This window comes from Mustelus asterias, chromosome 21 (genome assembly GCF_964213995.1).
Source record: "Mustelus asterias chromosome 21, sMusAst1.hap1.1, whole genome shotgun sequence".
NCBI classification, from domain to species: domain Eukaryota; kingdom Metazoa; phylum Chordata; class Chondrichthyes; order Carcharhiniformes; family Triakidae; genus Mustelus; species Mustelus asterias.
The window spans coordinates 8,795,761-8,807,942 of NC_135821.1; the positions used below are offsets into that span (position 1 = coordinate 8,795,761).

General features: G+C 44.4%; 1 protein-coding gene across 1 annotated transcript in view; it reads left to right on the top strand.

Moving 5' to 3' along the window:
* sacs2 (sacsin molecular chaperone 2) overlaps positions 1–12,182 on the top strand; it is a 91,721-nt gene continuing 79,539 nt past the window's right edge. The window contains exons 1-2 of the mRNA XM_078238413.1: positions 1–103; positions 266–524. Of these exons, the coding sequence (XP_078094539.1) occupies positions 1–103; positions 266–524 (362 nt within the window). The remainder of the gene's footprint in view (positions 104–265; positions 525–12,182) is intronic.

Sequence of the window (12,182 nt, forward strand, 5' to 3'; positions counted from 1 at the left end):
ATGGCAGCTGTTATATTAGCTGCCGTAATGAGAAATCACTTTCAGGAGAAAGCTAGTGATAAGCAGATAGCAGCAGAAAAGGCAGCACAGGAAGAAATCAAAAGTACACCCATAGAGAGAATAGTAACGTAATGATTGCATCCTCCACTCCCAGGAGAGTCAGACAAAGCTGATGTGGATATTGAGAGTTCCTTAGAGGGGGGAGAAGCAGAAATTAATGGCAATCCCCCTTCCTATAATTCGGTAATTCCATCTATTCCTGTAGCCCCACTTCAAACTATAAGGAGAAGTCCCACCCAAGGGGAGGAGCAACCTGTCGTTAGCCAAGAAGTGCTGCTGTCGGCAACAGAGAAACAGATGTTTGTTGATAGGCTGGGCCCATTACGTCGCAATCAGAATTCAGCTTTTTGGGAAAATATGGATGAGATGAGAGAGGATCATAATTCAAGTCCAGATGATGAGAGTATTGGTGAAGGGAAAGTTAGCTGGACAAGCGTGGCAAATGTTGCCCGATGCCCTAAAAGGTAGAGGTTGGATAACTGTACCAGGTTGCAATGACCAACAAATGTATGAGATAGGATGAGCTATAGGTAGAGGCCATGCCAACTGGACTAGAGTAACCCTAATTAGAATTACTGTAGGAATTTTGTGGAGGATTGTGCTATACTTGCCAAACCTTTACAGGACCTGATTAAGGGAGGAAAAGCTAGTGGTGAGAAAGTAGTATGGGGAGGCACAGAAGCGCAGGCTTGCTCAGGGTTAAAACAGGCTATGGTGAGAGCCCCAGCTTTGGGACTGCCAGATCTCAACAAGCCTTTCCACATCTTCTGTCAGGAGAATGACGGAATGCAAGCTGCAGTAATAACCCAACAGCATGGGGACAGATTAAGACCAGTAGGGTATTACTCCGCCCAAGTAGATTCAGTGGCCAGGGGAATGCATCGACGTGTAAAAGCTTTAGCATGTGCCTCCTGGGCAGTAAGTGTATCAGAGCCACTCGCCCTGATGGGAAAAATAATTCTCCACAGTCCACGCACACTCATCCAGCTTTTAGAAGCAGGGAGACTAAAAGGAGTTTCTGATGGAAGACATTCAAAGAGGGAGGCAAATCTTTTGCCAGGAGACAACCATGTATCAGCAGGGATGCAAGAGAAAATCCTGCAGGAGGATTAGCAGTGCAAGGATGTATGGTGGAAGTGAAAGAAGGAGCAAGTGAAGGGTTAGCAGAAAAACCACTCACAGGAGAAGGAGTGATTAATCTGTATGTAGATGGAGCCAGGTCACATGTTAATAGTGAACCCCGTGCAGCATGGGTGGTGGTGAATGATGAAGGAACAGTGATTGCAGGAGAACAAATCCCAATGAGTAATTCAACGCAAGTAGCAGAGTTGTTAGCTTCAAGCAATGCTTTAGAATGGGGTGAAGGAAAGTGGGTAAACGTGTTTACAGACAGTTGATATCCAGTCAAGAAGGCATATCACGTGCTTGCCTTCATCGGCCAGGGCATTGAGTTTAAAAATTGGCAAGTCATGTTGCAGCTTTATAGAACCTTAGTTAGGCCGCACTTGAAATATAGTGTTCAATTCTGGTCGCCACACTACTAGAAGGATATGGAGGCTTTAGAGAGAGTACAGAAATGTTTTACCAGGATGTTACCTGGTATGGAGGGCATTAGCTATGAGGAGAGGTTGGAGAAACTTGGGTTGTTCTCACTGGAACGACGGAGGTTGAGGGGCACCTGATAGAAGTCTACAAATTTATGAGGGGCATAGGCAGAGTGGAAAGTCAGAAGCTTTTTCCCAGGGTGGAAGAGTCAATTACCAGGGGGCATAGGTTTAAGGTGCGAGGTGCAAGATTTAAAGGAGATGAACGGCAAGTTTTTTTCCACAGAGGATAGTGGGTGCCTGGAACTCGCTGCCGGGGGAGATAGTGGAAGCAGATATGATAGTAACTTTTAAGGGGCATCTTGACAAATACATGAATAGGATAGGAATAGAGGGATATGGAACCCAGAAGGGTAGGGGGTTTTAGTTCAGTCTGGCAGCATGGTCAGTGCAGGCTTGGAGGTCCGAAGGGCCTGTTCCTGTGCTGTAATTTTCTTTGTTCTTTGTTATGCATTTGGCCTAGTCCATGATTACATGACAGCTTGGGGAAGAAGGGGATTTGTAACATCTAGCGGGGGACATATCCAGCATGAACATCTAATCAGGAATTTACTTCAAGCAGCCCACATTCCCTTAGAAGCAGCAGTAATAAAGACACAGGCACGCAAGAGAATTAAAACGCAGGCTCAGAGGGGAAATGATAAGGCAGATAAGGTTGTGAAAGAGCTGTTGGAACAGAGCCCAGAAGGAATTCAAACAGCAAGTGTGGTAGCAACGCAAGCCAGGGAAGTCACAGACATTGAGAAACAAATACAGGAACTGTATTTGTTTCTCAATGTCTGTGACTCAATGAGAAGGGTGGTAGGCGAGTGGAATCGGCTGCCGTCAGTGGTGGTGGAGGCAAACTCAATAGGGTCCTTTAAGCGACTCCTGGATGAGTACATGGGACTTAATAGGATGGAGGGTTATAGGTAGGCCTAAAAGGTAGGGATATGTTCGGCACAACTTGTGGAGCTGAAGGGCCTGTTTTGTGCTGTAGTTTTTCTATGTTTCTAACTGGCATCAGAGGAAGAGAAACAGGAATGGGAAAAATACGGAGGACAGAAGGGTCAGGATGGTGTATAGAAACCCTACAGTACAGAAAGAGGCCATTCGGCCCATCGAGTCTGCACCGACCACAAACCCACCCAGGCCCTACCCCCATATCCCTACATATTTTACCCACTAATCCCTCTAACCTACGCATCTCAGGACACTAAGGGCAATTTTTAGCATGGCCAATCAACCTAACCTGCACATCTTTGGACTGTGGGAGGAAACCGGAGCACCCGGAGGAAACCCACGCAGACATGAGGAGAATGTGCAAACTCCACACAGACAGTGACCCAAGCCGGGAATCGAACCCAGGTCCCTGGAGCTGTGAAGCAGCAGTGCTAACCACTGTGCTACCGTGGAGAAGGGAAGATAGAATAATAGCCCCAGAAGTAATACAACAGACCATATTGGGGGCAAAACATGGATTAACACACACGGGTAGAGACCGCATGTACAATCTGATAAGGGGATGTTGGTGGTGGAAAAATATGGGAAGAGACATGGCAAGATATTGTCAAAGGTGCCCGCAGTGTGTCCTGGTGGAACCAGGTCATCCCTGCAGGGTCAAACTGAGGAATCAATCACGGTCTAAAGGACCATGGCAAAATTTGCAGATGAATTTTACAGGGCCCTTGCCCAGAGTGCAAGGAAAGACCTATTGCCTGGTAATCATTGATCAGTTTACACGGTGGGTAAAAGCACTCCCATGTAAAGATGCTACAGCCAAAACAGTGGCTTTGATATTAGCAAATGAGATAATACCTTGGTGGGGAATGCCTCTTCAGTTAGATTCAGATCAGGAACCCACTTCACAGGGAAGGTTTTAAGTGAGGTCTGTAAAATGTTGGGAATAAAGCAAAGATTTCATATACTATACCTCCCCCAGACTTCAGGAATGGTGCAGCGGATGAACAGGACATTAAAGAACAGTCTAGCTAAGGCTATTTTATAGGAAAGAAACAATTGGGTACAGGCTTTACCTGCAATATTGTTACGACAGTGAGTTACTCCTTCTTGAACAATAGGGTTAACCTCTTTTGAATTAATGACAGGAAGAGCAATGCGCCTCCCAGAGGAAGCGATAGCAGGAGGAGGAGAACTTGAAAACAGCCGAGGAGCAGTGTTTCAGTGCATGAGAGATTTAATTGATTGTTTGCATTCTCTTAAAAGACAGGTGGCTACCTTGCAGCAGCACAGAGACTGGACAAAACTAGAATTATAGTATTTTTTACTGTGATCCAAGTGTTAGTAGTAATTGTATATCTGTTGAAATTTGGATGTGCATGACTTTCTAAGCACAGCATCAGTGATGGTAGTCAAAGTAAAGAAGAGGGGACTCCAGAAACCAACTCATCCTTTAAGGACTAAGATTAGTTACTTAGACACATCTATTTAGTGAACTATCTTGGGCTAGCCAAGGGTCAAGAGGAGGGGACTGTTGTAGGTGGGCCAAATTAGGCTAATGAAAACATATATAATCATGAGTTTAAAACACTCGCACAATCCTGACATGAAGTGAATGATCTTAGACTAAAGAATGTACTAATAAGAGACTGTCAATGTAAAAGGCAATTTGAGGGCAGCACGGTGGCACAGTGGTTAGCACTGCTGCCTCACAGTGCCAGGGACCCAGGTTCAATTCTGGCTTTGGGTCACTGTCTGTGTGGAGTTTTCACATTCTCCCCATGTCTGCGTGGGTTTCCTCTGGGTGCTGCGGTTTCCTCCCACAGTCCAACGATGTCCGGGTTAGGTTGATTGGCCATGCTAAATTGACCCTAGTGTCAGGGGGATTAGTAGGATAAATATGTGAGGTTATGGGAATAGGGCTCGGGTGGGGTTGTGGTCAGTGCAGATTCGATGGGCTGAATGGCCGCCTCCTGCACTGTAGGTATTCTATTGATTAAACAAGTATTGCTCATTTAAACATGTATTATTTCTTAGAATGTATTTTGTAAAACTTCAGCCAATGACAAGGTACAGCAAGGTCTGATGGGATGAGGCACTCAGAAGGGAACCACATTTTTGTAGAACAATGGACTGCTGAATGTGAACATTTTTATCAGTAGATGTCAGGAACAAATGGCTTCCAATGCCAGCTCAATGAATAAAGTAAAGTCGTGCTGATAAAACAGGTGCAGCCAGACACTTTTTCTCAGGGTCTGGCTTATAGTGACATGAATATGAATCTGTGGGAATATTAACTTTAACCTTTGCTGTGTTGCTGGGCAACCAAGGGAGAAAGCATCCGAAACTAAGGACAACTAAGATCCCATGAGGTCAAGATGTAAATTGTTATTGGCTGAAGTTGGTGACAGGGATGGTGATTTACTGATTTGTATTAGTGTTCACTGGATTATGCCCACCGGAAAGGTGGGAAGTAAGATTCTGAGAAATGTATAATTTGCTTTACACAGGCATTGTAATTTAGAGTGGTATTGGGTTTGTCAGAGCCTCCTAGTGGGGTGCTGAACCATCTAATATTCTCCCATTCAATTGATTGGTCAATAAAGTCACGTCTTTGAATCATGACACTGCATTTGCGAGTCTTCTTGTATTTAGCTTAAGTTTTAGCAATACACGGTCTCAAAAGAAAACCCCCATCAACAGTTGGTATGCAGGTACAGCATATAATGAAAAATGGAATGTTAGCATTTATTGCAAAAGGACTGGAGTATGAAGTAGAGAAGTGCTGTTGCAATTGCATAGGGTGTTGGTGAGACCACATCTGGAGTATTGTGTCCAGTTTTGGTCTCCTTATTTGAGGAAGGATGTGGTGGCATTGGAGGCAGTTCCGAGGAGGTTCACCAGATTTATTCCAGGGATGAAAGGAGAGATTAAACAGTTTGGAATTTTACTTGCTGGAGTTTAGAAGGATGCAGGGGATCTGATTGAGGTATATAAAATACTAAAAGAGATTGAGTGAGACTCAGAGGTTTGCAGCATGTCCAACTAGTCCGTGCTGCCCTTTTTTTTAACCCCTTAGTCCCAGTTTGGCCCATATCCCTCTATACCCTTTTTACCCATGTAATTGTCTAAACACTTTTTAAAAGATAAAATTGTACCTACCTCTACTACTACCTCTAGCAGCTTGTTCCAGACACTCACCACTCACGAAAAAATTGCCCCTCTGGACCCTTTTGTATCTCTCCCCTCTCATCTTAAACCTATGTCCTCTAGTTTTAGACTCCCCCACGTTTGGGAAAAGATAATGACTATCTAGCTGATCTATGCCCCTCATTATTTTATAGACCTCTATAAGATCATCCCTAAGCCTCCTACGCTCCAGAGAAAAAATTCCCAGTATAGCCCACCTCTCATAACTCAAACCATCAAGTCCCGGTAGCATCCTAGTAAATCTTTTCTGCACTCTTTCTAGTTTAATAATATCCCTTCTATAATAGGGTGACCAGAACTGTACACAATATTCGACATGTGGCCTCACCAATATCTTGTACAACTTCAAGACGTCCCAACTCCTGTATTCAATGTTCTGACCAATGAAACCAAGCATGTCAAATGCCTTCTTCATCACTCTGTCCACCTGTGACTCCACTTTCAAGGAGCTATGAACCTGTACCCCGAGATCTCTTTGTTCTATAACTCTCCCCAATGCCCTACCGTTAACTGAGTAAGTCCTGCCTGGTTTGATCGACCAAAATGCATCACCTCACATTTATCTAAATTAAACTCCATCTGCCATTCGTCAGCCCACTGGCCCAATTGATCAAGATCCCATTGCAATCCTAGATAACCTTCACTGTCCACTATGCCACCAATCTTGGTGTCATCTGCAAACTTACTAACCATGCCTCCTAAATTCTCATCCAAATCATTAATATAAATGACAAATAACAGTGGACCCAGCACTGATCCCTGAGGCACACCACAGGCCTCCAGTTTGAAAAACAACCCTTTACAACCACCCTCTGTCTTCTGTCATCAAGCCAATTATGTATCCATTTGGTTACCTCACCCTAGATCCCGTGAGATTTAACCTTATGCAACAACCTACCATGTGGTACCTTGTCAAAGGTTTTGCTAAAGTCCATGTCGACAATATCAATTGCACTGCCCTCATTGATAAAGTAAACGTAGAACGAATGTTTCCCCTTGTGAGGAAATCTAGAACAAGAGGTCACAGGAATAGGTTGAGAGGTGGTAGATTTAAAACTGAGATGAGGAGGAACTACTCTCTCAGAGGGTGGTGAATTTGTGGAACTCTGCCCCATAGCGTGGTGGAGTCTGAATCATTAAATGGTTTCAAGAAGGAGATACCCGGCTCGTCTTGACAACCTTTCAAGAAACCGATTCCCGGCTCGGGTCACTGTCTGTGTGGAGTTTGCACATTCTCCTTGTGTCTGCGTGGGTTTCCTCCGGGTGCTCCAGTTTCCTCCCACAGTCCAAAGATGTGCGGGTTAGGTTGATTGGCCAGGTTAAAAATTGCCCCTTAGAGTCCTGGGATGCGTAGGTTAGAGGGATTAGTGGGTAAATATGTGGGGATAGGGCCTGGGTGGGATTGTGGTCGGTGCAGACTCGATGGGCCGAATGGCCTCCTTCTGCACTGTAGGGTTTCTATGATTTCTATGAGATAGATATATTTCTGATGAACTACAGTTAAAGGGATATAGGGAACAGATAGGCTGAGGTTAGAAACAGGAAAGGAGAGGTCACCCTGTTGGGAGTTTTTTATAGACCCCCGAAAAGTTCCAGAGATGTAGAGGAAAGGATTGCAAAGATGATTCTGGATAGGAGCGAAAGTAACAGGGTAGTTGTTATGGGGGACTTTAACTTTACAAATATTGACTGGAAAAGCTATAGTTCGAGTACTTTAGAGGGGTCAGTTTTTGTCCAATGTGTGCAGGAAGGCTTCCTGACACAGTATGTAGATAGACCAACAAGAGGTGAGGCCACATTGGATTTGGTACTGGGTAATGAACCAGGCCAGGTGTTAGATTTGGAGGTAGGTGAGCACTTTGGTGATAGTGACCACAATTCGATTACGTTTACCTTAGCAATGGAAAGGGATAGGTATATACCAAAGAGCAAGAGTTATAGCTGGGGGAAAGGAAATTATGATGCGATTAGGCGAGATTTAGGTGGCATAGGTTGGGGAAGGAAACTGCAGAGGATGGGCACAATTGTAATGTGGAGCTTGTTCAAGGAACAGCTACTACGCGTCCTCGATAAATATGTACCTGTCAGGCAGGTAGGAAGTGGTCGAGTGAGGGAACCGTGGTTTACGAAAGAGGTTGAATCTCTTGTGAAGAGGAAGAAGGAAACTTATGTAAAGATGAGACGTGAAGGCTCAGTTAGGGTGCTTGAGAGTTACAAGTTAGCCAGGAAGGACCTAAAGAAAGTTAAGAGGAGCCAGGAGGGGACATGAGAAGTCTTTGGCAGGTAGGATCAAGGAAAACCCTAAAGCATCTATAGGTATGTCAGGAGTAAAAGAATGACTAGGGTAAGATTAGGGCCAGTCAAGGACAGTAGTGGGAAATTGTGCGTGGAGTCTGAAGAGATAGGAGAGGCACTAAATGAATATTTTTCGTCGGTATTCACACAGGAGAGGGACAGTGTTGTCGAGGGGAGTACTGAGATGCAGGCTGTTGGACTGGACAGGATTGAGGTTCATAAGGAGGAAGTGTTAGCAATTCTGGAAAGGGTAAAAATAGATAAGTCCCCTGGGCCGGATGGGATTTATCCTAGGATTCTCTGGGAGGCTAGAGAGGAGATTGCAGAGCCTTTGGCTTTGATCTTTGTGTCATCATTGTCTACAGGAACAGTCATGATGTGGAGATGCCGGCGTTGGACTGGGGTAAGCACAGTAAGAAGTCTCACAACACCAGGTTAAAGTCCAACAGGTTTATTTGGTAGCAAATACCATAAGCTTTCGGAGCACAGCTCCTTCGTCAGATGGAGTGAATATCAGGAACAGTGCCAGAAGACTGAAGGATAGCAGATGTTGTCCCCTTGTTCAAGAAGGGGAGTAGGGACAACCCTGGCAATTATAGACCGGTGAGCCTTACTTCTGTTGTGGGCAAAGTTTTGGAAAGGATTATAAGAGATAGGATTTATAATCACCTAGAAAGGAATAATTTGATTAGGGATAGTCAGCACAGTTTTGTGAAGGGTAGGTCGTGCCTCACAAACCTTATTGAGTTCTCTGAGAAGGTGACCAAAGAGGTGGATGAGGGTAAAGCGGTTGATGTGGTGTATATGGATTTCAGCAAAGCGTTTGATAAGGTCCCCCATGGTAAGCTTTTGCAGAAAATACGGACACATGGGATTGAGGGTGATTTAGTGGTTTGGATCAGGAATTGGCTAGCTGTAAGAAAACAGAGGGTGGTAGTTGATGGAAAATATTCATCCTGGAGTTCAGTTACTAGTGGTGTACCGCAAGGATCTGTTTTGGGGCCACTGCTGTTTGTCATTTTTATTAATGACCTGGATGAGGGCGTGGAAGGATGGATTAGTAAATTTGCGGATGACACTAAAGTCGGTGGAGTTGTAGACAGTGTGGAAGGTTGTTGCAGGTTACAGAGGGACATAGATAAGCTGCAGAGCTGGGCTGAGAGGTGGCAAATGGAGTTTAATGCGGAAAAGTGTGAGGTGATTCACTTTGGAAGGAGTAACAGGAATACAGAGTACTGGGCTTAATGGTAAGATACTTGGTAGTGTGGATGAACAGAGGGATCTGGGTGTCCATGTGCATAGATCCCTGAAAGTTGGCACCCAGGTTGATAGGATTGTTAAGAAGGCATATGGTGTGTTAGCTTTTATTGGTAGAGGGATTGAGTTTTGGAGCCATGAGGTCATGCTGCAACTGTACAAAACTCTGGTGCGGCCGCATTTGGAGTATTGCATACAGTTCTGGTCGCCGCATTATAGGAAAGATGTGGAAGCGTTGGAAAGGGTGCAGAGGAGATTTACCAGGATGTTGCCTGGCATGGTGGGAAGATCGTATGAGGAAAGGCTGAGGGACTTGAGGTTGTTTTCATTAGAGAGAAGAAGGTTAAGAGGTGACTTAATAGAGGCATACAAGATGATCAGAGGATTAAATGGGGTGGATAGTGAGAGCCTTTTTCCTCGGATGGTGATGGCTAACACGAGGGGACATAGCTTTAAATTGAGGGGTGATAGATATAGGACAGATGTCAGAGGTAGGTTCTTTACTCAGAGTAGTAAGGGCGTGGAATGCCCTGCCTGCAGCAGTAGTGGACTCATCAACATTAAGAGCATTCAAATGGTTATTGGATAAACATATGGATGATATTGGAATAGTGTAGATTAGAGGGGCTTTAGATTGGTTTCACTGGTCGGCGCAACATTAAGGGCTGAAGGGCCTGTACTGCGCTGTTATGTTCTATGTTCTAAATCGCATCACCTTACATTTGTCCGGGTTAAATTCCATCTGCCATCTTTTGGCCCAGGTCTCCAGCCGATTTACATCCTGCTATATTCTCTGACAATCCTCCTCACTATCTGCTACTCCCCCAATTTTTGTATCATCAGCAAATTTACTCATCAGACCACCTACATTTTCCTCCATATATACATTACAAACAACAAAGGCCCCAGCACTGATCCTTGTGGAACATCGCTTGTCAGAGACCTCCACTGCTATTCTCTGCTTTCTATGCCCAAGCCAGTTTGGCATCCATCTTACCAGCTCACCTCGAATCCCATATGATTTCATCTTCTGTATCAGCCTGCCATGAGGAATCTTATCAAAGGCTTTACTAAAGTCTATGTATACAACATCCAGTGTCCTGCCCTGGTCAATTTTTCTTGTCACTTCCACAAAGACCTCAGTCAAGTTTGTGAGACACGACCTCCCCTTCACAAAATCATGCAGCCTATCGCTAATAAGACTATTCTCCTCCAGATGTGAGTACATCCTACCCCTAAGAATCTTCTCCAATAATTTCCCCACCACTGATGTAAGGCTCACAGATCTGTAATTTCCCCGGATAGTCTCTTCTGTCCTTCTTAAACAGAGGAACAATGTTAGCTACTCTCCAATCATCTGATACCTCGCCCGTGGCTAAAGAGGATACAAAGATTTTGGTCAAGGCCTCAGCAATTTCTTCCCTCTCCTCTCTCAGTATTCTGGGATAGACCCTATCCTGGCTTGTCCACCTTAATGTTTTTCGAAACCTCCAATACCTTCTCCCTGTTTATCTTATTATGCCCTAGAATATCAACATCCTCCTTTCTACACTCACCATCCACCACATCCTTCTCCTTTGTGAATACTGATGCAAAGTACTCATTAAGGACCTCATTCACCTCATCTGGCTCCACACACAAATTCCCTCCATTGTCCTTGAATGGGTCTACCCTTTCCTTAGCTACCCTCTTCCTCCTTATACACACATAAAAAGCCTTGGGATTCTCCTTAATCCTGCCTGCCAAGGACATGTCATGGCCCTTTTTGCCCTCCTAAGTCCTTGTTTAAGCTCTTTCCTGCTATATTTGTATTCCTCAAGAGTCTTCTCCATTTTCAATTTCCTGAAATGTATGTATGCCTCCTTCCTTTTCACTAAGCTTATAATCTCTCTTGTAATCCAGGGTTCCTGAATCTTGCCATCTTTATCTTTCAGACTTGTCCTGAATTGTTAAGTGTTCAGCATCATTCATAACTCTTTGGATACTAAAGCAGTCTGTGTCCATATGCAACAAGACATGGACAATATTCAGGTTTGGACTAAAGTGGCAAGTGACATCTGTGCCACACAAGTGCCAGGCAATGAGCATTTCTAACAAGAGATAATGTCCCCATTTGCCCTTGAGAGTCAATGGTATTACGATTGCTGAATCTCCCATTAGCAACATTCTGGGGGTCACTAGACCAGAGAATGAATTAGAGTCAGAGTCATAGAGGTTTACAGCATGGAAACAGGCCCTTCGGCCCAACTTGTCCATGCCGCCCTTTCTTTTTTAAAACACCCAAGCTAATCCCAACTGTCCGCATTTGGCCCATATCCCTCTATACCCATTTTACCTATGTAACTATCTAAATGCTTTTTAAAAGACAAAATTGTACCCGCCTCTACTGCTACCTCTGACAGCTTGTTCCAGACACTCACCACCCTGTGTGTGAAACAATTGCCCCTCTGGACACTTTTGTATCTCTCCCCTCTCACCTTAAACCTATGCCCTCTAGTTTTAGACTCCCCTATCTTTGGGAAAAGATATTGACTATCTCGCTGATCTGTGCCCCTCATTATTTTATAAATCTCTATAAGATCACCCCTCAGCCTCCTACGCTCCAGAGAAAAAAGTCCCAGTCAATCCAGCCTCTCCTTATAACTCAGTCCATCAAGTCCCGGTAGCATACTAATAAGTCTTTTCTGCACTCTTTCTAGTTTAATAATATCCTTTCTATAATAGGGTGGCCAGAATTGCACACAGTATTCCAAGTGTGGCCTTACCAATGTCTTGTACAACTTCAACAAGACATTCCAACTCCTGTTGGACCAGTCA